General features: G+C 34.4%; 1 protein-coding gene across 10 annotated transcripts in view; it reads left to right on the top strand.

The window, feature by feature from the left end:
* Positions 1–26206, top strand: part of LOC125674128 (tubby protein-like) — a 54149-nt gene that overhangs the window by 7055 nt on the left and 20888 nt on the right. For 3 of the 10 annotated variants that reach the window (XM_048911197.2, XM_056158043.1, XM_048911198.2), the window contains exons 3-7: positions 1954–1989; positions 18855–18905; positions 20653–20704; positions 22988–23141; positions 23985–24029. In XM_048911197.2, the coding sequence (XP_048767154.1) occupies positions 1964–1989; positions 18855–18905; positions 20653–20704; positions 22988–23141; positions 23985–24029 (328 nt within the window). In that variant the 5' untranslated portion in view covers positions 1954–1963. Of the gene's footprint in view, positions 1–1953; positions 1990–5800; positions 10410–18854; positions 18906–20652; positions 20705–22987; positions 23142–23984; positions 24030–26206 lie in introns of those variants that run through there. The other 7 variants (XM_048911201.2, XM_048911196.2, XM_056158042.1 and 4 more) reach the window with 4 other exon arrangements.

The raw sequence follows: 26206 nt of genomic DNA, 5'->3' as shown, positions 1-26206 counted from the left end.
GATGCATGTATGACTAGTAATGCAGTATGTACTTCTAAACCCTGCAGTTTCAGTATTCTTCTTTTTCATATAAAGGCTTCACATTAGACCCTGAGCCTCTTGTGACAGTCAGATCAGGGTGGGGGAAGGGAGGGACCCTTTTTGGAGGGGAGAAAATTACTCTCAAGGAGCAAGAAAATAAATATTAATTTTATAACATCCAATCCAATCACCTAATACATCTATTTCAGTTTTGTTAGCTGGATCCAGGGTTTTGACTTGGGGGTGCTACCTCCCTGAGCATCCACCAGTTGGGGCTTCACTTCTGTGCAGTGATACTGAAAGCAGGTTTTTTTAAAGGTCTTGATTTCAAGGAAAATTAGGGAAAATAGCAACATTTGCTAGAAATTGGAGAAAATGGTTCATACTGAAAACCAATCCAGAGTGCATTAAGGTATAATTGAACTCCTTCTGACTTTTAATTTGGTCAAAGCTTACCTCATTCAAATAAGCAGAGGCCAAAAAATTGGGTTTACTTTACAATTTTGAAGCAAAAATTGTAATCTGTGGACCTGTGAAGAAGATTTATGAACAATAAGGCTACCCTGCTTGATCTGTTTTCATTGTTTGGGAATTTCAAAGCAAAAATTGGGAAAAATACCCGCTTTTTAGGATTGGGAATGGGGCCTTATTTCGACCCCCCCCCCCCCCCATCCCCACCCCACAGACCATAAAAAATCCCTGGAAAGTGTCACTCTTCCACTTACCCTACATTCCATGATGAAATTACAGGAGCCACTGGGGACTCACACCTTGAACCCAGGCTGCTATAACATTTTCTGAAAATAATACTCAGTATCTGAAAATATTACTCAGTATCTGAAAATTATAAGACCTATGCTCCTAAAAGTGTAGGGGATTTTGGCTTGAAAATCTTAATCTTTAATTCAAAAGCTTCCAGAATATAAATCATCTCACTGGGGACCTGAAAGGCAGTCCCCAAAAACCGACTTGTCAGACACCCATTTCAGTATTCCCCTTGCTCATTTTGCTGCATAGAAAGCACTTTTATGGTATTTTTTAACAATTTGTTGGTTGTCTTTGTCTCTATTTATCACTTACAGTACAGGTACTTCACGATCATTTATATCTTGGGTATGTCATAATCTGATGAATTAGTAAACTTTATGACAAATATTAAATATTAAACAGATATGCGTAAAGATGATGCAGCACCAGTTCCATCTGAACAATTTTACTGCAGTCACATGCCATCACTTTCATTTTCAATCTATACATGTGTGTATGCTGCATGTACTAATGGTCTACTTACAATATTTAAACAAACATTGCTTACAAAAGGGTGGTTCTCTAAAAATATTTTTACAGAACGTGTTTCCAATTTAAATGAAATTAAATATATATAAGCATGTGTATGTGTAAATCCAGTTTGAACAAAGGATTAGCCACATTACTGGTATATACTTCTCTGATCCCCGATTAGTGGTGACACATTGTGTGACTAGAGTTTTCTTCCTTGCTTTTAGTAGATCAACTGTGAGGAATGAAATATATAGCTGACCCATATTAATTGATTATTGAATTTATTGAGAAGTTGTCAATGTGAAATGTGTCTTAATTTCTGAAATTTTTCATGCATTTTTGCAGAAAGTGATTGTATGGACTGGTGTATTGATTGGAGTAAGAATTTTTTTTGGAAGGTCTTTGGTGGATTTTGATTGTTTGGATCATCACTACAGTAAATGTGTTTGTTTTGTCTTAGTGACATTTACTCTTGGGAGCTGCCAACCCAAATAAGTGATGCTTGATTTTGTGTAATTAAATCTATAAATCCAGAATCTATCACTTTCATTTATTGGATATAGCTTCACAAATAATTGCAGTAGTGGACTTTTACCTCAAATCCAACATATAAGGATAAAATTATACTGATTTTTGCTGTTTATGTCACAGACAGCTTGAAATGTATGCAGGAGTTCCGCAGCATGAGTAAGTACTATATTAGATTGTCGTAACATAGCACCTGTTGTCAACTGTGTGAACTTTCTGCCGTGATTATGCACACTCTATGTAGCTGTCCATGTTCACTCCTCATCATGTGAACATGTGTTCATGTTTATATATTGATCAATCTCTTCCTGCTGCATCGTGAGCTCTGTTGCTTGAACATAAATTTCATCCAGAATGTGTTATGCAATTGCCTTCTTGCTTCCATAGTACTGAAAAGGGAGGTGAAAATATGTGTTTTGCAATGTTTGACCTTAATTTTAATGGTGATTGTTTGAAAATTTGAATGTGTGTAAATTTGATAAGGACAGAAAAATTTGTTTACTCAAGTTTAATTAATTATTAGATTTTATTGCTTTTATTATTTTCAGTTTTTGAATTTACTGAATCTGTAAAAGAAATCAATATTGTGAACAAAAATTGAACATGTCAGTCACTTCCATATGTCATAAGTTCTATGAAACCAATGATCCATGTCAATTGTTGTAAATGAAAAAGGTATATCAAGTAGATTATTGAAGTAGAAAATTAATCTTTGACACGTTAGTGTCAGTGTTTTTAAATTAGATTCTAACAGACTTGTTGTAGGAGTAACACAACTAATTTGTTCAGTTTTTGTCCATTATTCAGATTTCATGACTGGATTATCTTCCCATGCTTTTGGGTGATTTGTGCTTTGAAAGTAAGATCTTCGGGGCCCATTCAAATTAACTAAGTCACTCGAGATCACTTTGCTTTTAACCATTTTAGCTCACCTTGACGAAGTCAGGTAGAGGTGATGCCTTGCCTGTGTTTTGGGGCTCAATTCAAGCTTCCCAATACTACACTGAGTGGCCAAAAGTATTGCAACAAACATGGCTGACGTCATCACAATGTAAATATCAGCTGCATGGAAAAAACCAACTTTAATGAAATAAGCATTATTTATTTATCATTTTTTTCCTAGTATTTTGTTGCAAAGTCTTTCTGAATAATAACTTGTCGTAATCTTGAAGATATTGAAGCATGGAAGCTACCGATATGTTTAAGAGAGGCCATTCCAAATTATTGTCACTGCAGCCATATTAGGTCATCCCGGTTTTTAATATCATCAAACTCACGGGACAGTTTCATTTTGATACAACGCCAGACATTTTCAATGACATTAAGGTCCGGGAACTGTGCAGGCCAGTTGAATTTTGGAATACTGTTTTCTTGTTTCCAAGTATTGGTCTGTCTAGAGGAGTGGGGGTGGCATTATCGTCTTGGAAAATAAATTGCTGATTTCCAAAAACTTTGCTAACAACGGGCCGTAAGTGATTATCCAGCAATTTAATACACTTTGCTGAGTTTAGATTTCTATCAACAGGTACACGAACACCAATACCATAATAGGTAATACACCCCCAAAACATACAACTTACTCTCACGGGCGTTTTGCGTTGGTTCAGACGGTAAGGTTTCCACTTCTCAGACGATTTTCTCCACAAACTTACAGAGTTATTTTGTCCAATGACTACCTGTGTTTCGTCTGAGAAAATAACTTTCTACCACTGTTCAGGTTTTCGATGTCTTTTCCTCGGCACCACAAAATTAGGCGTTGTTTGTTGACTTTAGCGATTGAAAGCGTTTTCTGAATTTTGCCCCTCCTGTATCCTTCCTGGTGTAACTTACGACAAACAGTTCTCCTGGACACATTTGTACCTTCATTCCTATTAAAAGTTGATGTAATGTCTTGAAGAAATTGTCTTCTGTTAGTTTTCAGAATGCGATAAAGTTTCCGATTACCCCTCTCATCTATAACTCGGGGCCTTCCACTCCGGGGATCGTTTTTAACACTTTCTTTTTGACGGAATTTTTTCAAAACTCGTCCAACAGTGCTTCGATGGATTCCCAATGATTCACTAATTTTGTTGTCATTAAATCCCTTTGAATTTAGAATTACAATCCTTTCCTTTAGGTCCTTTGACAATTCTCTCTCATTCTTCGACATTGTTTTCATTCGATACCTTACCGGAAATCGTCTGCTACTTTGAATTACAAACGGTTCCCCATATAATTCGTACCCTGGTTAATTCGCATACCTGACATCACGACCCATGCTTACTTTGTTACGCGTCAGCAATAAAAATAAAATTTGAAGCGAGTAAAATTGTGATGACGTCAGCCATGTTTGTTGCAATACTTTTGGCCACTCAGTGTAGTATGCACACAAGACCAAACTTCTATAGATGTAGCTACTGTCCTGATATTCAGATGCTGACAAGTTACAGGTTTTGGATCAGATTAAAGCTGCGTGTCGACCAAGGGGTTCCTTTTTTTTTTTAAAACTACATGGTCAGAGCTACAACTATTTGACCAAACTTAAACTTGGCTTGAACTTTATACCTACAGTTATAAAACTACCATGCTTGTTTTGGATGCAGAGTGTGAACAACATTTTCAAAATAAATTATTAGGTTAAAGTTTTTGGACTCGGAGCCCATTCCAAGCTATATGTTGACTAATTCTAACTTGACGTCTAGGGATGTAAACTACTATGCTTGCTTGGGATGCTGAGTGTAACCTAAATGTTTGAGATCAATAGTCCAGCTGGTTATAAAGTTTTGGAAACCTCATTCCCAAGAAAGTATATGTTTTATGTTTGGTTTAAGTTGCATCAAGGGTTTGCTTACCATGCTGAGAATGGTGATACAAGTTGATGAAGATGAAGATCAATGGTGCATTTTCAGAATGATATGGATTACCTTTTCTTTTACTAAGTCAACATTCAAATTACATGACAAAAATTTTTTTTCCCGTCAAGGTGAGCTATATGGGCTTTGCCCACCCAATGTTTATTTTTCACATGTATGTGAGAAATATGTATGTAATGTATACAAGTAATCTTTATTGTTACAAACCTGCATTCTCTTGAATTTGATTTAAACAAAAATTATTTTAACAATAAGTGAATTTAATTTGATTACATATGAGCTCTAAATGTTAGGTGAAACTAGCAATCATTGTCATTGTAAAATTAAAATGGATATCAGATATCAACTGATCAATGCAAAACGAGTAGTTGCATATAAAATGATTGACTGTAATTGGGCTGAAATGTCATATATACAGGAGCACTGGGACTACCACAGCTATGGTTTATTTGAATTTACATTGAAGAATGTGAAGTCATTGACAGCATTCCAAGTCAATAACGCTACCAAGGTTGCTTTGTGTATTAGAAGCTCTTTCACCTTCTTTCACATTTGCAGACTTTACAATGATTTCAACACTTTGTGGTGTTAATTTTGAATTTCATCAATCATTTATTCATCAAAAGCGATCCTATGAATAGTAAGCATATTCAATTGTGTGGAGCTAACATGTGTACAGAAAATTTAGGTGTTATGACTAAATGATATCTCTTTGTGATGGGTTCTGCTGTTTGATATCACAATCAATGGAAATTTAAAATATACATTCAAGAAATTGCACTGGTGCACCATATATTATCAGTATTTTCTACAACATGGTGTAGTATGATATATATCAGGTGGTGTTGATATCGTCAATGTTGAAAACGATATCCATTGTCTTTGTATAAATCTTTTGATTATCAATATCAGCTGCACATCGATGAAGGAATCATGTATTGTTGAGCCTATCGTTGATATTGAAAACAGTCCTTGCTTGCATCTTTTAATTGTCAGTAATGAAAACAATGTTAAATCATCATGCCCATGCATTTTCTTATTTTACACCCCCCCCTTAAAAAAAAAACCTGTGTATGGGAGGGGGTATGTTGGAATTGGTATTTCTGTCAGCGTTTTTTTTCACCGTCTATCCGTCTGTCTGTAGGCATCATTTTGTTCGGACATGTTCTAAGAGACTAGCAGGTGGATTTTTCTGAAAGTTTTAATACTCGATCTTTGTCTACCATGTAAAGATGTGCACCTGATATTTCCATCATGATTAGAAAGAGGGTATTGCACCGATTAGGGAAATTTCCCTAATCGGAGCTCCGTGCCAGCACTCATGAGGTAAAACTGCAATCGTAACTACTCAGCTATTTCCGTAACTGCAATTGAACCTTGTATGTGCATCGACGCCATCAGAGTCTGTTGCCATCAGGGCTGTGCGGTGCACCGAAAATTTCGGTGCACCGTAATTCATACCATTCAATTCGATGCACTGATTACAAATTCCAGATTTCGGTTCGGTTCAGTTTAGATTTTACTTACACCAAAACAACAAATATGGCGTCCGAGTGATGTGCAGAACATATGGTTTTTTATGCAACAGAGATTTAAATCACTACTGTGTTGAGAGTTAATAATTAGCATTTTCACCATTCAGATACCAACAGAATATGGTCTGTAAGATCATTACAGTTTATCTTTACATGACATATAGCATTTCTGTCAGTGGTGGAGTGAAATTAACATCGTAGGTAATGACACAGATTTGACAGTTAATATGAGAGAAGTAAATCAATAAGGAGAGATTTTCAAAGACTCAATTGATAGAATTGTTGAATTTTTGCATATCAATGAAAACAATATCATATACATTTTAGATTCACTATAAATTTGTTTAATAATCCAAAACTATTATCAAAGTTATAAAATGCCATTATGAATAGATATGATGTTTACAAATGAGGACATATAGATATATAACTTGAATAAAATCAAATCAACTCATTAAAATTGTTAATTTTTGTAGTGTACGTCACTAGATAAATTGGACCTAACATGAACCGAATCAAAAATAACCAAACCGTGCTGTTCTGAATCGAAACCGAACCGAATCGAGCTAACCCTGAATCGTCCCAGCCCTAGTTGCCATGTGTACGCAAATGTAACTATGACGTCACAGTCGTATGTTACAATATGAAACGCGAGCTTTCAAATGCATCTAAGATATCATACATATGTAAGGTATTCTACCACTATAAATTTCCACTTATATGTTTATGTATTAGAGTGAATAAGACGTTAATTTACAAAAACTGAATCTGTGGTGAAAATCTAAATAACACATTATACAGGGATTCGGTTCTGGCCTTCTAACCTCATCCACAGGCGCGCTTCTGGCGAAGAAATTGATGCAATTCTTGCGCCAATCAACATTCGAGTCTTCTTAATAGTTACGGAAAAGGACGAGCGCATGATCCATTGGTAAAACCATCCATATTTATACTTTTATTACGTATTTGCCATTTAAATACCTGTAGGATTCCCCAGTACTAAGGGCAAGCCTAATACATTTTATGTGTCAATACATTATACATGTAGTCTATAAACATAATTTTTGAAATCATGAAAATTAAATTGTCTTCACATTTTCTTCTGATTATCAGATACAATGTACATGTATACGGTTACATGTTTAATATGAGTGTATACAATGTTTCATATTCTATACTAACTCGTATTTATTATTTTCTACAAGCATCTGTACATGACTCTGACCACAAAACAAAATATAGGAAGTTTAATATGCATTAATAAAGTTCAATAAGTACATGCACCTGAAAACATAATTTGATTCACCATAGCAATTTGCTACTGGAATCTTATCCACTCAAACTGTTTAAATGTCATTTACCTTGTTTGGCCTTATAGTTTTTCTTTCAAAGCTTTGCAAAGTTCACAACGGTTTTTCATAAAAGGCAAGATGCCTTTGTCAACACCTTTCACTCAAAAAAAAAGTTCTCATCATTAGCAACCTTGACTTTTAGAACACAGATATTGAGTCTATTTCACAAACTAAACAGTGTCCAGGTTGGAAGCTTATTTCAAACTCGGTACATTGTAATAAACAGAGATTATATTGACATGAAACATTTATAAAAACTAGAAGTGTGTTTCAATTAAGAACAAAATCTAGATGGAAAACATAATATGAAAAGAAAAATATTTTGTTTGTGAGGGATTTGAATCCAGAAAATGTAATATGAAAAAAAATATTGTATTCGCGAGAGATTCGAACCCAGTCATTTTAAAAAAGAAAACATCTTTGCATACAAAAGTCAATGACCTAATACCCACTAAACCACGCAGTAGACATACAGGTGAAGTTGAAAATAATATCAGTGAAGTTGTTTCGATTTTTTGAAATTCACAAAAAATGTCCTTGTGAAACAAATTTCAAAGCGACAGTTTTTTAGTGAAAACTCAAAGAACATATGTTCATGCTAAAATCATTTTGTTTCATGGAGCCAGTTTTTCTTAAATTCGGGGATACCCCTCCATTTTAATGTTAAAAATCATATAAATCGCTTATTGCTTGATTTAACTCGAATTATTTAGGCTAAATTTTGTCAATACACGTCTTTTAAACTTATTTTCAAAAATGTTTGAATTCAAGGCATATAAGTTCCAATTCAGGTTTTATCATATTTTTGAATAATAATTTAATTTTATCGATCTGTCAAATTCTGAAATGGGATGGGTACAAATTAATGAGCAAACACGAAAGACACAGTGATACTAAACGGAAAGAGAGGGTGGAGAATTTCAATAGTGGAATTTTTCCTTATTTCCAGTTAATTAAATGGTATTCATAGTGACAATGCTTTTCATGCTATAGGGACAACTTCATCTGCAGCTTGTAATGTAAGTCTTCACTGAGATAAGTATTGATTCCACACACAAGGAGAATTTAAAACAGAAGTAACTGTGTACTGACTAATGAACACATGTGGAGTGCCATTCATTGGAGAATTAATGTGATTACTCAATATTAATTATTGATCTTCTGTGCCCATCATCTTAGGATCATCTATTTCCCCCACTCCATCTGTTGATTGTGTGTCACGTAGAAAACTCCACAGGAAATTCCCCATAGAAAATATACCCCTAGGGAAGATTTATATGTATACTGTGAGGATCATGAAATCTTGTTTGGAGGGGAGGGGGGGGGGATATTTTCTACATTGGAAAACCCTCTTGGAGAACTTTTCTAAATTCATTTGAAAACTTTTAGTGGGAAAAAAGACTTTTCTATAGGAAAGGTGACAGGTTCGAGCTCACTTTCAGTTATAAGTAAAGCAGAATATTAACAGCATATTCTAATAAATGAGGGTATAGAGGTATGTTTGGTTTGTTTAGTCTTTTAATAGATAACCATTAATTATTGGTCAAAACTTTTAAAGTTTTTCTAGTGAAAGGTTCAGGATGAATCTCCATGGTGAAAATATCTTTTTGCTAGATACTGCAGAATGTAAGACTAGACTCAGTGGTATCGGTAGGTTAATCGATACTTGACATCTCACATTGTGCTCTTAGAAAAAGCACTTTTAACGTATCTGCATTGTCTCAGTCCACCCAGCTATATATGGGTGTGGGAAGGAAACTTGCTAATTGGAAGAGAAAAATGATACTTATTATAGGACCTTGGTATATGTATAAGTTTTGTTACTAAGGATTCTGAGAGGCATACCATTAATTTAAAAGTAAATATTCTGAAAGCAACTCACATCAACATTTACTGACTGATCAAAATAAGAATGAAGTCTATTTCATGCTACTTATTAATCTAGTAAGTTTCCTGACCCAAAGGGAATTTATTACAATTAGTATTCTAACTGTAATATCATCCATGACAGTATATATACACTCTGCAGTGGAGGTATTGGATGTTAAATGTTGTAATTAACTGATTGCTTCATCAGAAACATTGTATTTCACACAACTATATACTAATGGTTAATAACTTCACTTGACAGAGATTAATGTCATTCAAAGATGTGACATTGTTCATACAATATTTATCACATCAGATTACATTTTGCTGTGACTCCAGGGAGGGAACAATTTATATAAAAGGTATTTGAAATATCAAGAGCCATTGTTATTACAAGAGAAGTACAGAACTATTGCAAAATGCTGTTTGGCCTTGTGTCAGGGTGGTGTCGCAATTGTGTAATGCTGTCTGGATACATTATAAGTTTCTGTAATATTAATGTGGGGCTATAAGTGGTATTGACTTTTTAGACCAGTGTCTTCTGCAGCCATTGCCTATCAATGAATAAAAGATTGGACAGGTGGATCAATAGATTTCACCTTTCTCCTCAACTGTGCTAAATGGAATGATTTACCTGGTCAGGTGTTTACACCCAGCTATATAACCGCTGTGTCAATACAGAGGAACGAGCTCTCTTCAACGTAGTTGGTTTAAAGGTCTAGCAATTTCTGTCACAGAAGACTTGTAAAAGCCTGTTGATAACGAAGTAGCGTCACAAAACAAGATGGCTGCCTATATCTGTAAACATCTCAGCACTTCCTGATACTGTGAAATTCTGTGAAATCCATTTTTCTGTCAGATTTTTTTGCATGTGATTCTGTGCCAGTTTTAACACTGGTCTTTCTGGGCTGTGCAATCATGGAGCCAAGTTATAAGATGGGGAAATACAGTCCTAACCACCTATTGGAACAGTAAGCTCAGAGAAATTTTTTTATTTTCATTTTGGTTTTTAACATTCTAGATAAAAATATTTTGAAAGTTTTGCTCATCCAGGAAGTTTTTTGCTACCAAGAAACTGAAATGTATATTCACCATAAAGTAATTTTATGAATTTAATTAGATTTTGGTACATTTGTATGTGTTCTCGGATATATTGACTTTTGTGTTGAGAAGATATTGATGTTAAAGATTTAAATCACTATGTATGTTCCTTCTGACTTGAGCTCTTTTATGGGCGATTTAATGCTAAATGCCATTCTAATGTCGCTTGGTCGGTTGACAGGTCATGTCCAGAAGATCAGGGCATAATCACATTAATTGTAATGATTCTCTGTCAGCTTATCATTGAGGATTTTTCTCTGAATAGCAAGAGTTCAGAAAATTAATGAAAGGCAGATCACTTAATAAATTAACATTTTGTTTTTAATTACCAGGTATTATGTTGCTTTCTGACCACATGGAAAATTCTGGTTTTTGCATTATGCACAGAGAAGTACTTTTTCGAGAATATGTAGATAGGAAATTTCATGTGTTCTAGGGTTTGGCTATGGTATGATACCGTATAAGTAGAAATTTTAGCGAGGATTTAATTGTGGCATTATTAGCGACAGTGATGAGGTCACCAAAATTTGATATCGCTAATTATTCCATATTGGAGGTAATAGCTATCATCCTTGGAATTATAAAGTCGCTAAAAGTAACTCTCGCTTATATTTATATATATATACCCATATTCATGGACAAATAGCTAAATTTGTGTCTCACCAAAAATAGCACTTGTACAGCATTTTGCATGCTAGATTGGCCTATGGTGGATATTTAACTAATAAGCTTTGACCATATATTTACTGTAATACTTTGTTATAAGAGTGATAATTTCAGGGCTTATAAAACAAGCTCAGGGTAGATAATTGTAGGGATCCTTTGAAGTTTCATTTGGTGGTCAGAATCCTTGGATCAGACATATAATGTCATATAATAAGGGTTTAAAACTGTACATGAAGACATAGCCTTTGATACTTTTCTACAAATCCTCCATCATTCCACTAGATGATTGAACTGTATATATATATATAACTACCAGGATAATGAATACAAGTAAATTTTATCATCAGCATTATTGTCACGGTGATTCATCGGGGATTAAGAATCCAGACGCTTTGGGAATGGTATTGAATTCAGAATTATGTCTGTAACATGAACCTTTGATCTAACAGAGTATATCACTCTTGTCTGATTCAGAGAGTACAACCGAGTTTATATATTCTACTCCTGTGATAAATACTGAGGAAGTCATGGAAGAAACATATAAACAAGAGGTTTTTTCCTCCTCTTCCAATGCTAAATTAGACACTATGTTTCAAAAACAAGAAGTTCATCAAATCCTAAATCAAAATACAGCTGATCAGGACAGGTACATTAGATAGATAAACATAAATTATGGGTAGGATTTACAGCATAAATCTTTAATAAAGACCTCATAGGGTGACGTGGTGCTTTAAAAAGATGTTTCAATAAATTAAGCAATATAAAACGTGACTGTGTTCTTATGAAAGAGTTCATTTAAAAACATGTTGTAAATGTTTTATGGTTCATTGAAGCAATGAGAAGTTGAGGGTTGTGCCTTCTACCAATGTCCGTCATGAATTATAACATTGTTCAATGCATATCTGAAATTAAATATCATATTGTTATGTTTTGATATACATCTAAATTTAGATATATTGTATGTTTGACTTACATGTACATCTAAAATTAGATATATTGTATGAGAATGAGCTTAGGATTTGGTTTCTAAATGTGGAGAATCATATTAGATGTGCATGACCAATGTCATGTGAAACCATTAGACTGCAAAAAAGGGCAAATTATTGAAATACGTTTTGTACATTGATCTCCGTTGACAAGGAATATCATTATAGCTATGGTTTCTCCGCATTTTTCAAGAGACTTTGTTCATCTAACAATAGCAGGTTTTTCTTTGATTAAACTCTATAAGAAAATTTGTATGACAATTTGGTATTGTCTAAAGTTCCAACTATCTGAAATCGCTCAAATTATTTTTTTCTTCAAAGGAATTACTATTGAAAAACTGGTATTATGGATATGTCAAAAGATTTTTTTATTCCTCCATCACAAATTTCTAAATTGAAAACCCATTTGTAGTTTTTTTTATCATCAAAGTAACCTTAGGAATGTTCCATGCTTTAGAAGTTTGCTGAAAGCAAGTGTACTCTTGCTGTAAATAGTCTGCATGCTATTTTATACATGTGTTTTTTAGTGCATACTATTTTTATATATGTGTGTTATATTGCATGATATTGTATATACATGTACAACAGTCTCGTTTAAAATCAGCATTTTGCAAATTTTATGGTCATTATAACGATCGAATTAACAATACAATCTATCATTGGGTCAAATGCTATCTGATGTGTTTCACACTGATCGTTAGGCCGTTCTTGGCACACTGGTTTTGACTACAGATAACTCTGTTTACCTGATCGAGATATAGGGCTCACGGCTGTTATGACCGGTCAACAGGGGATGCTTACTCCTCCTAGGCACGTGCCTGATCTCACCTCTGGTATATACAGGGGTCCGTGTTTGCCCAACTCTCTATTTTGTATTGCTGATAGGAGTTATGAGATTGATCACTGTTCGTTATCTTCACCTTTCTTTATGTTCTTACAAAAGTCATACATATGGGTGCATTTGCTGTATTATTCTAGAAGTTTTAAGATCAAAATATAACCAAAGGGTCAAAGGTTGATTGGCTGGTGATACTACAGGTAGCAGGTACTGCCTGTCCAGAGTTCTCAGTGTGATGTTTTTGTTCTAGCTCTTGCAACTTAAAATGGTTGAAATCGTATTCAGGATGTCAATTTCAGTCATGCTTCTTTATAGAGACCATGCAGTGATAAAATAGTTTGAATGCCTCTGCAGTAGAGAAAAGTAAATTTAGACAGAATATATTACATGTACAGATGCTTTTCTCAATGTGAATGAGAATGCACATTATCATTTACACATAACTACAGTATGTCCCCACTAACATAGGGGATAGGGGTTAAAACATGAACAGTAAAGTGGGATGACAAGAGTATTAAAGTAATCAAACGGAACACACTTCTTTTCGGTTTTGGTGTTGATGTTGTGTTTAGCTTCTGCAGCAATCTGCATAGAACTCTGATTTTTGCCAAAAAGTATTGTTTGAACGCAACATCTAGAAATATGCATTACAAAGGCAGATGTATTGGAAATTGTCATTTGATCTATCATTAATTATTGGATATTGAATAAAGAAAATGTTATTTCAGACAAATACTTTTGTTTTATGCATATTCTTATTGATCACAGAGATAATTAAAGCAAATGCTAAGAGTATCCCTTAGAGTATGAACCATGATGACATGAAAGATACGATCTGATTTCATGAACAGTTGTCAGAAAGTCTGAAAGGATCTGATATACAGTCCATATGTTGGAACATTTTCTAAATTCTTTCCAAACCTTAGTGTATGTCCCAGTTTACAATTGTTAGGTCACCTGATTCACTGGCCTATTGCTAACTTTGTTGTTGTTTGTGTTTAGTTGTGTGGTCTTCGTAAAGTTTTGAACATTTTCAGCTTCTTCTTTGGAATGGCTGAAACATATAACATCTATGGAACATAAATTGTGAATTTCATGATCTCTGTCTCCCTGGGGCCAGAGGGATTTGGCCAAAACCATTAAAATTAATGTTATCTTCAAAAATCTTCTTTACTCCTTGAAAACAAGTTAAGTTTAAAAATTATAATAAGAAATGACCCTTTTACTTAAACTGTAAAATTCATGACCCCTGGGTTCAGGTATCATGTCATGGTGGGACTTGAAGTTGGTCATATATTGAAAATGCATTATATACTAGTGGAAAAAAGAAACTGTGTATACTTAAAAGTTAGATAAAAACATAAAGTATTCTTTGATCTCTCTTTATTCTTCAAGGCATAGTTTAATATACTAAATTCCAATCAGTTTCTTTGACCGCTAGAAGCATCCCTGGGCATTGACGGATAAGCGAGAGGCCAACATCTGTCCTCGACGTCCTGCTATCCATCTTGTTCTGCTCTGGAGTCACCATGTTGCGAGGTTGGCATGGTGGAGGAGGCATTGTCGTTTCAATAACAGAGACTGGGCAGAAGTTCTGTTTATGGACAAGTCAAGATTTCATCATGACAGCAATGACGGTCATGTTTGGACTTGCCATTGTACCGGAGAACATTATATTGATGTCTGCGATATTCAGTGCTACCAATTTGGCAGAGGGAGCGTTTAAATATGGTCTGGGATGGAATTACAACACATGGAAGCTAGGACCCCTTTGGTGATTGTGGAGGGCAATTTAACCAGCATACGCTACTGTAACAAGATGGTACGTCAGCACATCACTCCATTCATTCACAACAACCAGCGTAACGTCATTCTGCAGCAGGACAACACATGACTGCACACTGCACGTGTTGTTAGTGACTATCTACAGTAGCAAAATGTGAATGTGCTACCCTGGCCTGCAAAGTCAACAGATTCATCACATATAAAACATGTTTGGGATGAGATGGAATGACATTTAGGTCAAAAGCCAAACCCCCTGCTATGTTGACTGCTTTGCATCGTTCCTATTGTGCATATGGCGGAACATTTCCCAGGCATTTCTACATAATATGATTTGTTCAATGTGTCGTAGGTGTGAAGTTTGCATTGGTGCAAATGCCGCTCATATATGCAATTAAACTTGTGAGTTTTTTCGCACCCCCTTATTTTTAGTGGCTGTTCGTATCAACCATAATGGACATGATGCATGATTTGATGTTTGAATTGAAATACAATGCATTATATCAAATAATGATATTCATAATGCAACATAATATTTTGTGTATGAGTCTATAAATAAAGTTACTAGATTACAGTTAAAAAGTGATTATAATTGGTATTGAGCCCGCTACCAAAATTGTGAAATTCACAACCCCTGAGTTCAGGTACTAGGGTGGGGCTAAATTGATTATATGCTTTATGTATTAAAAATTCAATTGATTAGAATATCTTTATTGCTGGAAATGAAGCATACAAACTGTTTGTATGATTATTATTGATAATGTTAAAATTTATTACCCTTGGCTTCAGGGTTTAGGTACCAGACTTGGGCTTAGTTGATCATATGTTGAAAATGCAATATATTTTAGAACATCTTATTTGCTGGTACTCTTAGGCATCAAGGAAGCAAACTGACTGCATGCTTATAATGAGCAATGTGCCCTAAGTGTAAAAATTTACTTGCCTTGGGTTCAAACCCTAGATTGGGCTAAGTAGATCATATGTTTAAGCTGCATTATGTTTAAAAATTGTGTTTACTTCTGGTAAAACAGAAAAACTATTTGTATGAGCATGTTCCAGAGTTATTGCTTAATAAATTTGTTGCTTTGTGAATTGATGTCCTGAATTTCAACCTTGCAGTCAGCCCTATTTCATGGTTTGCTTGTTAATATTTAATACCAGACAGGGTAAATATTGGTGTTAGCAAATACAATTAAAGGGCATGTGTATTTTGATGGCTTTGAGTGCTTTGCTGTTTTCACGGATTATGGTAAAACAAAAATTAATATAATTTTTATGGATATTCATATGAAGTTAACAATGTGAGTTTTGGTTGGTTAAAACTGTTGAGCATATTGTTATTAATATTTCTTGACCTATACTATATTGCAATCAAAAGGTTGCCTGTACAGGCAGATTGGCAATATAATACTTGCTGACAGTTCCATCATGTATTGAGCCACAACCCATGCAGTCAGGCTTTACGTTATGTAATCATCATTTATTGATAAGCAAGTGTTTTTACAAACTGGTGTATAATCTTTATATTAGGACAATCTAATTGTATTGATTAAGAAATGAGAAATCTCTATTTGATCCCAAGATTTTGGACTTCAGAATAACTAGACTGTAGTGAACATTCCTGAAAAGTTCTGTAAATCACAATTCAGTCATACATTTTTATAATGAAAGACTTTATAGTGTGGGAATGGAAATCACCCAATCCAAGAAATGAAAGAAACAAGGACTTTATAGTGTTGCAATGAAAATCATCCATGCAACTAAAAAGCTACAATTACTGAGGAATACAAAAATTCATTCATCCACAAAATATGAGTGCTTTTGTGCACCATATCAAATGCTTCATCCAACTGCATTGATTGTTAATTTGATGGTGTCCACAAAGTTCATCTGAGACATTCTCCCAAGGAGCTGAAATGTGCATTTCTTATGCATCTTTACACTCTAGTAACAGTGTGTTCCTGCCCTATTAAACTGCTGTTAAATCACTGCAGCTACATAATGACAGTAAATTCCACTACAAGCAGTGAAATGTGATATATAAGAATAAAAACTACAACGATTTGGGAAATATGATATCTTTTTATATAATTGAATACCTCTACTAAAAGGGAAATATCAGATATATTTATACACTGTATATCAATAAATGGGAAATGGACAAAGTACCACATCTAAAAATAGGATATATAAAATGTTGGAATATAAAATGTTTTTTGTAAGAGGATACAAAATACAATTTCTCATTTCGGTATTTTTGTAATTATGGAATGTTATACCATATCTCAGACAACAGAGCGATGGGAAGAACTCTTCATACATTATGGGAAACAGTAACAATACTATATTTGTCTTGAGTGCCCATAGTTGGTTGGTTTTGTAGGACAGTGGAAAATATAATTTTACAATTATAATTTTATCATTGTGTGTGTAAGCAAAAAATAAACAAGTTTTGTTGAACAGTTTTATCTTACTTGCTCTCTCTCTCTCATCCTGAGAAATAGTTACTTGAAGTTTGATGAAACGCTAATATATCTTAATTTTTCACTTTAAAATATATTAGATAAATTTTTATTATTAATTTTGTAATCTTTAACATTAGAATTACACTAGGGATGTCTGGAAGTAAGAAGGATAAGAAAATTTTAATTATTTTCATATTATCGCGATTACTGTATGTGTACATATTTTAGTGTATTTGGCATAGTCTGCAGAGCCTGGATGCAATATTTGTTGTAATCTTGTATTGCTTCTTCTATGTATGATAGAATGGACATCTAGAGAATCTCATATTTTAGTGTAACTATAAATTTGCGCTTTTGCTTCATTCTGAACCCTGCTAAGATAAGTACACATCCAGTAACCTCATCACCTTGTGAACACCATCAAAGGCTATAAGTCATCAAAGGCCTGATTAATTAAAGTGATTACTCATTTGTGTACTGCACTCAGTCTTGCACTGCTAAATGTGTCAACATCAAATTGCAGATGGACAGATTGTTACCTTATAAATTAGGGGAATGATTTGATTGATTTGAACATACTTTATTGTATAAGTGCATATATTATACAAAAGGTTTGAATGCAAGTTCTTTCAACTTATGAGGTTTTCACCTTAACAATTAATGGTGAATCTAATGGTGTCCACAAATTATATTTATACCTTAAATTTAAGTATGTTGGCTTGAAGTGTTGCAGTTCATATTCTCATGTAATTGTATTTTCAAAACTGAAATTTATTTTTTATACATGTATATTTACATTGTACTTTCATTTCTGTCGGAATTCCTAGCTGTTAAAATAGACATACTATATTTAACAACATTCATATGCACATTGTTCACAAAAGCTTCACATTTAGAGGAATCAGAGCCTGCAAAAGTGTATTGAGATGAGTAATGAATATTCATGGAGAAAAAAAATCAAAATATAAATCTAGTCTTTCAATTTTCAACTGTAATTATTCAAATCGTGCTTACCGTTAGGATTTTTTTGGTAAGCAATATAAAGTATTTAGACCTCTATCTTGGCCACCACCCCTCTCTTTAATTCTTTCTGACAGTGAAAAGTAACATAGATTTATTGTATTATTATCAAAAGTGTAAATGGTTAGATGGAGAAAGAGCAGAATGTTTGTTCCTATTAATAGTGCAATTATATTCATTTTCTGCACATCTAAATGTGTCTGTGAAAAGTACACCTTCATTGTGCTGTATATTGATATCAATATGTACTGTTGGTGCAGTGTGATGTAAGTAATGATAACAGTGAATACCCTATATGAGGATCAGGAGACTATATAGAGTCTGGTGACTGGTTGATGAGAGTTAATTAATGGAATGTATGTGCAGTGTTATTTCCTGACAGCAAGTGATGTATCAAAAATGTTTCATTTCATCAACTGCTGTTTTGACATGTTGATATTCAGTAAATACAGCCCTGCAAACTGGAAGCATGGAGTAATGTAAAGCATCACTGCATACAGCAGCTATTCATTGGGATGGAGCAACTTTTGATTTAATTTTTAAATTCTTCTTTTTCAGATCTGATTTTGACGAAAATCAACAGTGGACAATGAGTGGCCCACCTGGCAGGTAATTACATAATACTTCAGGGTGGATTTTAATGTTGACCAGCTGATATAAAAGAAATTAATTTCATTTTTATGCATTCGTCTTTAGACGGACATATTATGGTACAGCGATGTTCGTCTGTCTTTCCGTCCATTCATTCAGGGTTTTCTGTTTCCAATTTCATTTCTCTGTTACATATCAAGCTGAAACTTGCTATGTAGCGTCTTTATGGATCGCTCTAGATCATGGTGCAAGGATTTTGATTTCCTTCAATATTCAAGAAAATTACAGGTTGTTGAACTTAAGTCAGTTTTGAGGAATTATTACATAGAGAGTACATGATTGGTCTGTTTTTCCTTCCACAGTTTTCAGGTGAGGTCCTTCTTATTTTACAAATTATTTGTATGTGTATGGAAGATGTACATTTGGCAAGGATTTTGATTTTCTTCAATTTCTGATAAAAATTACAGGTTGTTGAACTTTTGAACTATTGCAATTGGTTGTCGTCCGTCGTGCGCTAACAATTGAACACTTTTAACTTCTTCTTGATAACTACCAGTTCAATTCTTTTCAAATTTGGTATGAAGCATCATTGGGACAAGGGGGACATAAATTGTAAATTTCAGGATTCCTGCACCCCTGGGCCCTTAGGGGTTGGGCAAAAACTGCCCAAAATAGACCAATTTTCAAAAATCCTCTTCTCTAAAACTGCACATGTGTAAGAAAAACTAAATGCATAGTGATGTAGAGCAGGAAAACCTCTACCAAAATTGTAAATTTCATGATCCCCGGAGTAGGGGTTCTTACCCCAGGGCGGGGCCAAACATGTTATATAGTGTTAATGTGTAAAACACTTGAATAACATCTTCTTTAGTGCTATTTATACTGAATTGAAACTAAATGGATAGAGCAGGTAGTCTTTTACCAAAATTGTAAATTTGATGATCCCCAGAGTAAGGGTTCTGACCTCAGGGTAGGGCCAAACTTAGTATATAGTATTTATGTGTAAGTTTGCTGATACTGTATAAAATCTAAATGCATACTTAGGAATAGCAGAATAGGATGTACAAGAAATGGTGAATTTCATAACCCATGCAGGGTTATGACTTTAGGATGAGTCCAAATTAGTCAATTCTTTTGATATTTTAATGTTAATACACCTATTATTCAAAGCTTTTCATTAGTGTATGCACTTTTGAAGGCAGTGAAGTTTTAAGAACACATCTTGTTTTATACTGTTGCTGAACATTAGAATTTAGCTTAGATATTCAGAACAGGAATTTTTTTCTAGATTTCATAGCCCATGAAAGTAGTGATACTTTTTCACTAGTACTCAGGTGACCGATAAGACCTGTGGGCCTCTTGTTGGAATTCCCAGCTAGACATACTATATTTAACAACATTCATGATATGCACATTGTTCACAAAAGCTTTACATTTTATGAAGAAATGGCTATCATTACGATTGGTAAAGATATCAAAGGCAAAAAACAATTGGAAAGATGAGCAATTGTGTGTATCTTAATGATATTAGATTACAAATAGTATGTGCAACCTCTTCATCAAGTCCTGTTGATAAGACTTGTTAGGTGATGCATAAACAGTGTATTGAGTAGATATAGAAATGCTGTTTTGTCAAATATGATACATTTTCCTTTTATACTCTGTTCCTGTATACGCTGTAAAGTCTTGTCATTTTATTAATTCTTGGTAATGAAGATGCTCTCAAAGTGATTCTTATAGATTTTAAAATGATTATGTTTTTCAGCATTCAAGATCAGGATAACTTCAATGTACAACAGAAAAAGCTGGAAAAGGAGGTTTGTTTGTTGATTATTATAGTACATTAATTACCCAGAAAACAGCCTTAAAAAGAGGATTAAATGAGAAGTTGTAACTGCATATCATAATTGAAAAGTTTATGTCTTTATATGAGAAGACACAATCTGTTCTCTTGAAGAAAATATTTTAGGGAGGGGTTGTTTCCACCTGTAGTTGTGGTAAATGTTGTAGCAGCATATTAATGCAAGAATCAACAGTTGCAATTTTTGTGTTGTTTTGAAGCATAGTAACACATAGGAATTACTTTGTCCATCATCTGTCTGTCTAACTATTTCTCTGTATTCCTTGCGTGAAAGCAAATAATGCTGTAAACATGAAAATTTACATGTGGCTGTTATTTACACTAAATACACATTTACAAGATTTCTATATAAATTCCAATATTTTCACGGAGATCTACAGATCTGCAGCTATCCTCTCACATACTATTCCGATTGTCAGGCAATGTTATTGATCAATGAAACTGACATCTTGTAATTAAACCCTACGCATGTAGTTTGCAAAGGAAATATGTGTAATTAACAACACGCATATATCCTCATTTACAGTGATTATACCGTTATTATTGATGTCATTGCAGTCTGCACAGATGTCAGTTCGTCTGCAGTCCATGCAGTACGCCCTTGACCATTGCAACTATTAGAAATGGGACTTTATCACCTGTATTTTTAGCTCACCTGAGCTGAAAGCTCAAGTGAGCTATTCTGATCACCTTGTGTCTGCTGTCTGTCTGTCCATCTAGCTGTCTGTAATCTTTTCACATTTTCTTCTTCTCCATAACTGCTGGGCAAATTTTAATCAAATTTTGTACAAATCATCTTTGAGTGAAGGGGATTCAAGTTTGTTCATATGAAGGGTCATGCCCCCTTCAAAGAAGAGATAATCACAAACATGCAAAAATAGTGTGGGGTCATTTAAAAATCTTCTCAAGAACAACTGGGCCAGAAAAGTTCAAATTTACATGAAAGCTTCCTGACATAGAGTAGATCCAAGTATGTGCAATTCATGGTCCCCAGGGGTAGGATGGGGTCAAAATAGGGGATAAAAGTGTTATATGTTGATATATAGGAAAAATCTTTAAAATATCTCTCGAATTATTTAAGCTAGGGCTTTCATATTTTGTATATACATTCTCTACTGTAAGACCTTTCATGTGATGCAATGGTGTGTGATCTTGTGACCTTGATCTGGAAGTTTGACCTACTTTCAATAAAATATCTGACCTATTGAATATCTCCTGAACTAATTAAAATTGAGCTTTCATATTTCATATGACAAGGTCTTTCTTATCATACCATGATCTATGACCTTGTGACCTTGGTTTTATCCAGAACAGCAAGATCATGTTAGTCATATTGGTTGATGTTGATGCATCTTTGTGTAATGTGAATTCATTATACCCCCCGCAACAAGTTGTGGGGGGGGGGGGGGGGGTTATACTGGAATCGGGTTGTCCGTCCGTCTGTAGACGCAATGGTTTCCGGGCTATAAAGCATTATCCTTTCCACCTACCGTCACCATATCATATATATGGACTACCCATGGGATGAAGATGTTCCCTATCGATTTTGGGGTCAAAAGGTCAAGCGCACTGGACATCGAAGTAGCAATATGGTTTCTGGGCTCTGAAGCATTATCCTTTCCACCTACAGTCACCATATCATACATATGGACTACCCATGGAATGAAGATGTTCCCTAACAATTTTGGGGTCAAAAGGTCAAAGGTCACACGCACTGGACATTGAAGTAGCAATATGGTGTCCATTTAAATTCTTTAATGGCTTTTTTCATCACATGGAGATGCTGTGTTCCTAGATACCTTTTGGATCATAATACTGAAGTTTTACCTATTACCAACACCCTTTGGGAGATTGGGGTAAGCGGGAGGTATTCTTAGTGAGCATTGCTCACAGTACCTCTTGTTTTCAGTTATATTGCCATCCTTTGGGACTAGGTTGGGGCCACAATATTGGGTCAAAATTTTTCATGGGAATAAAGATTGGTGAAAGAAGTCTTTAAGAATCACAACAGTTGAACAATGGCAGGGCCAAGGTGACTCAGGTGGGTGATGTGGCCCATGCCTCTTGTTAACATTTGTTAGGGTCACCTCTGGGTTTTTTTTCTTTTGTTTTGGTATATTCTTTTAGATTGAATTTAGATACCTATTGATTGAGTGATAGACATTTCAGGAACATCTATTGTCTTACTAATTTGAAAACTTTGTGTTGAGGTTCTTAATATTTCTGCTTCTCATTACAGAGAAGAAGGATAGAAGAACAGGCCAGAAAGAAAAGGCAGCAGTTAGGACTTCTACAACATAACCCTGACAGTCGCCCGACGTCAGGTCGCAAACATCGCAGTGAAACACAACCCCTTGTGGGATCCAAACCGTCCACACCTACAAATCTTCATGGTAACGTCTCATCAGCACTCGACATCATTTCTAGCTTACTGTGTGCAGAAGAAACAGAACTTGCTACTCTTTGATTTGTATTATTACCAAGAAATGAGATTTATGAAAGTTTGTAATTATTTTGAAGCGAACTTTCTTCATTTGAAACTCAAATAACTAATATGAAATCAAAGATCTCCATTGCCTAGGATTTTTCAAGATTCTTTTTAGTACTCGTAAAGGCTGACAAAAATGAATATTTCCCCTTTCACAGGTAAAAATTTCCCTTCAATTGTAGAAAACTCCTAAATTTGAGAAGTTCCCTACTTGAAATTGCAAATAAACAAAAAAAATTTTGGAATATTCAACCATCATTTTCTATTATTATCAAACTCCAACAATGTAATAAACTTGTTCTGACTTCTGAGATATCGTAGTCTGAGAAGGGTTTGAGCTCAAGACTGCATCCTCAGAATTCCATGTGAAAATGAAATGGATAGTAACTTCTAAAAGCTGAATAAAACCTTGATTGCTATAAGTCATTATATGTTTTGCTTATTACATTTCACTTAATTCTGAAAATGTTATAGATGGCAAGTTTTGTTTGAACTGTTGTGTGGTGTAATGTGAACAGTGATCACTTCTAATTCTCTATAGATTAGCACATTGCATATAAATCTAGCAGTTTTTTTTTTCATTATCATTTATACTCAAGAACCAGTCGTGGGTTAATAAAGGTTTTCTAATCCATGTTAGGTGTGAGTGTGTATGTTTAATTGCTTGCTGAAGGAGGGTCTAGATTTTTCCCCTTTACAAATTTTCATCTGGTTTTTCATTTTGTTATTACTTTTGATTATAATTTAGCAAAAAACAGGTCAAAAAAGAAATTACTGGAAAAGCATCAACATGGTAAGTTACAGTTACTGAAGTAAGAGCTTGCATGATTTGGCTACACACATCTACTGAGCATGAAAGTTATTTAAATTCTATGAATTAGTAATATATGTACACATTCTTATGTTACATACGTAAGTATTCAAAACAACCTTGTGATCATAGTCCCATAGGTATTCTAAACAACCTTGTGATCATAGTCCCATAGGTATTCTAAGCAACCTTGTGATCATAGTCCCATAGGTATTTTAAATGGCCTTGTGATCATAGTCCCATAGAATGATCAAGTGAGTAGGGATGGTGATATCTTTCTTGACAGAGATGTTTTGTTTGGATCCAATTGGAACTCTTCGTTAGATGAAAGCAATATCATTCACTTGAAGTTGAGTTTGATTCTGGTTTGTAGCCAAGCAACCAGTTATTTTCCACCTCCTCAATCAAAGATGAATATAAATTTTATAATTACAATGTGAATTAAATATCTATAGACTATGAATATTTTTTATTTTGAAAATATAGAATGTGTATGCTCAAAACATTTAGTAAAACAGTGGGAGTGTTAATTTGGGTCTGTCCTTCATTTTGTCTGTCTGTCACAATTTCATTTCCAGACTATATTTCTGAAAATTCTTAAGCTTTTGCAATGAAATTTCATATAATAACTCCCTATGGTTTGAAGAAGACCCCTAGAGATTTTGAAGTCAAAGACCAAGGTCAGAAATTCATTTATCACATAGATGATTTCCAGATCATGACTTGTTTTCCCAAGCTTGTGTAATGACACTCAATATGATGAATCCCCGTAACTTAAAGAAAGACCTCTATCGAATTTGAGATCAAAAGGTGAAGGTCACAATTTGTGTAAGTATTAAATAGATTTATACTGTAAAAAAAACTATTGATTAGGTTTTTACTTTTTTAAAAGAGCAAGAATCTATTCTATGGTATTATGTCCCTGTAATCAGAGATCCGTGGGGCATATAGTTCTTGGTCTGCCTGTCTGTCCACAAAAATACTTAACCTTGGCCATAACTTTTGAAAGATTGTGATGGGGCTTTAATATTTCACATGTGTATTCCTTGTAACAAGACCTTTTTAGCTCTTCTGAGCCAAAGGCTCAAAGAGCTAATGCTATGGCCATTTGTGCGGTGTGCGTAAACTTTTTAGAAAAAGGGCTATAACTCAAGAACCCCTTGGCCAATTTTTTTCAAATTTGTTACAGGGTATCATTAGCCCAAGGGCTTTCATACATACTAAATAAAGGGATGTGACCCTTTAACAAGGGGAGATAATCAGGAATATACAAACAAAAGTAGTGGTTGCTAAAAAATCTTCTTCTCAAGAACCACAGGGCAGATTATCACCAAACTTACACATAAGGATGAGGATATGTTGTAGATTAAAAATTGTTCAAGGCATTACCCTGGGGCAAAGGGCGTGGTCTCAAGGTCATTTCAAAGTTGACCTAAATTTAAATTTTTTTTTAAATTCCTTAAATCTTAGATATTTTAGTCATTATAAGGACTAGGATCATCAAATTTTGACAGTTGATGAATCTTAGGACCTTGTGTCAAGTTATCTCAAAAGTAGGTCACGGTGACCAACTTTTTGAATTTTGCATGTATTTATTTTAAAATTAATTTTGATGCATATCTTGGACACTTTGAAGCCTATGATCATCAAAACTTGTCAGTTGGTGGATCATGGGACCTTGAAATGCGTCAACTGAAAAATAGGTCACCGTGACCTACTTTCTGAATTTTATGGCTTATCATTAATAGATATATTTTAAGTTGTTATTTCAAATACCGAGAGGTTTAGAATCATCAAATCTTGTAAGTTGATGCATCTTGAGGCCTTGAAACATATTTATAAAAAAAGTAGGTCACAGTGACCTACTTTTTGAATTTTGCAGATATTCAAATTTCACATTTTCAATTTTAGATGCATATTTTGGGCACTGTAAAACCTAGGATCATCAAACTTTGTCAGTTGATGCGTCTTCAGTCTTCGGTTTGTGTCGACAAAAAAGTAGGTCACCGTGACCTACTTTTGGTATTTGACAGCTAAATTACTATATTTCAGACACTATTTGACCTACAATCATCAAACTTTGTCAGTTGATGCATCTTGAGTCTTCGGAGTGTATCGACCAAAAAGTAGGTCACTGTGACCTACTTTTGGCATTTGAC

Source organism: Ostrea edulis, chromosome 3 (assembly GCF_947568905.1).
Source record: "Ostrea edulis chromosome 3, xbOstEdul1.1, whole genome shotgun sequence".
Taxonomy (NCBI): Eukaryota; Metazoa; Mollusca; class Bivalvia; order Ostreida; family Ostreidae; genus Ostrea; species Ostrea edulis.
This window is presented reverse-complemented; position numbering and strand designations above follow the sequence as displayed.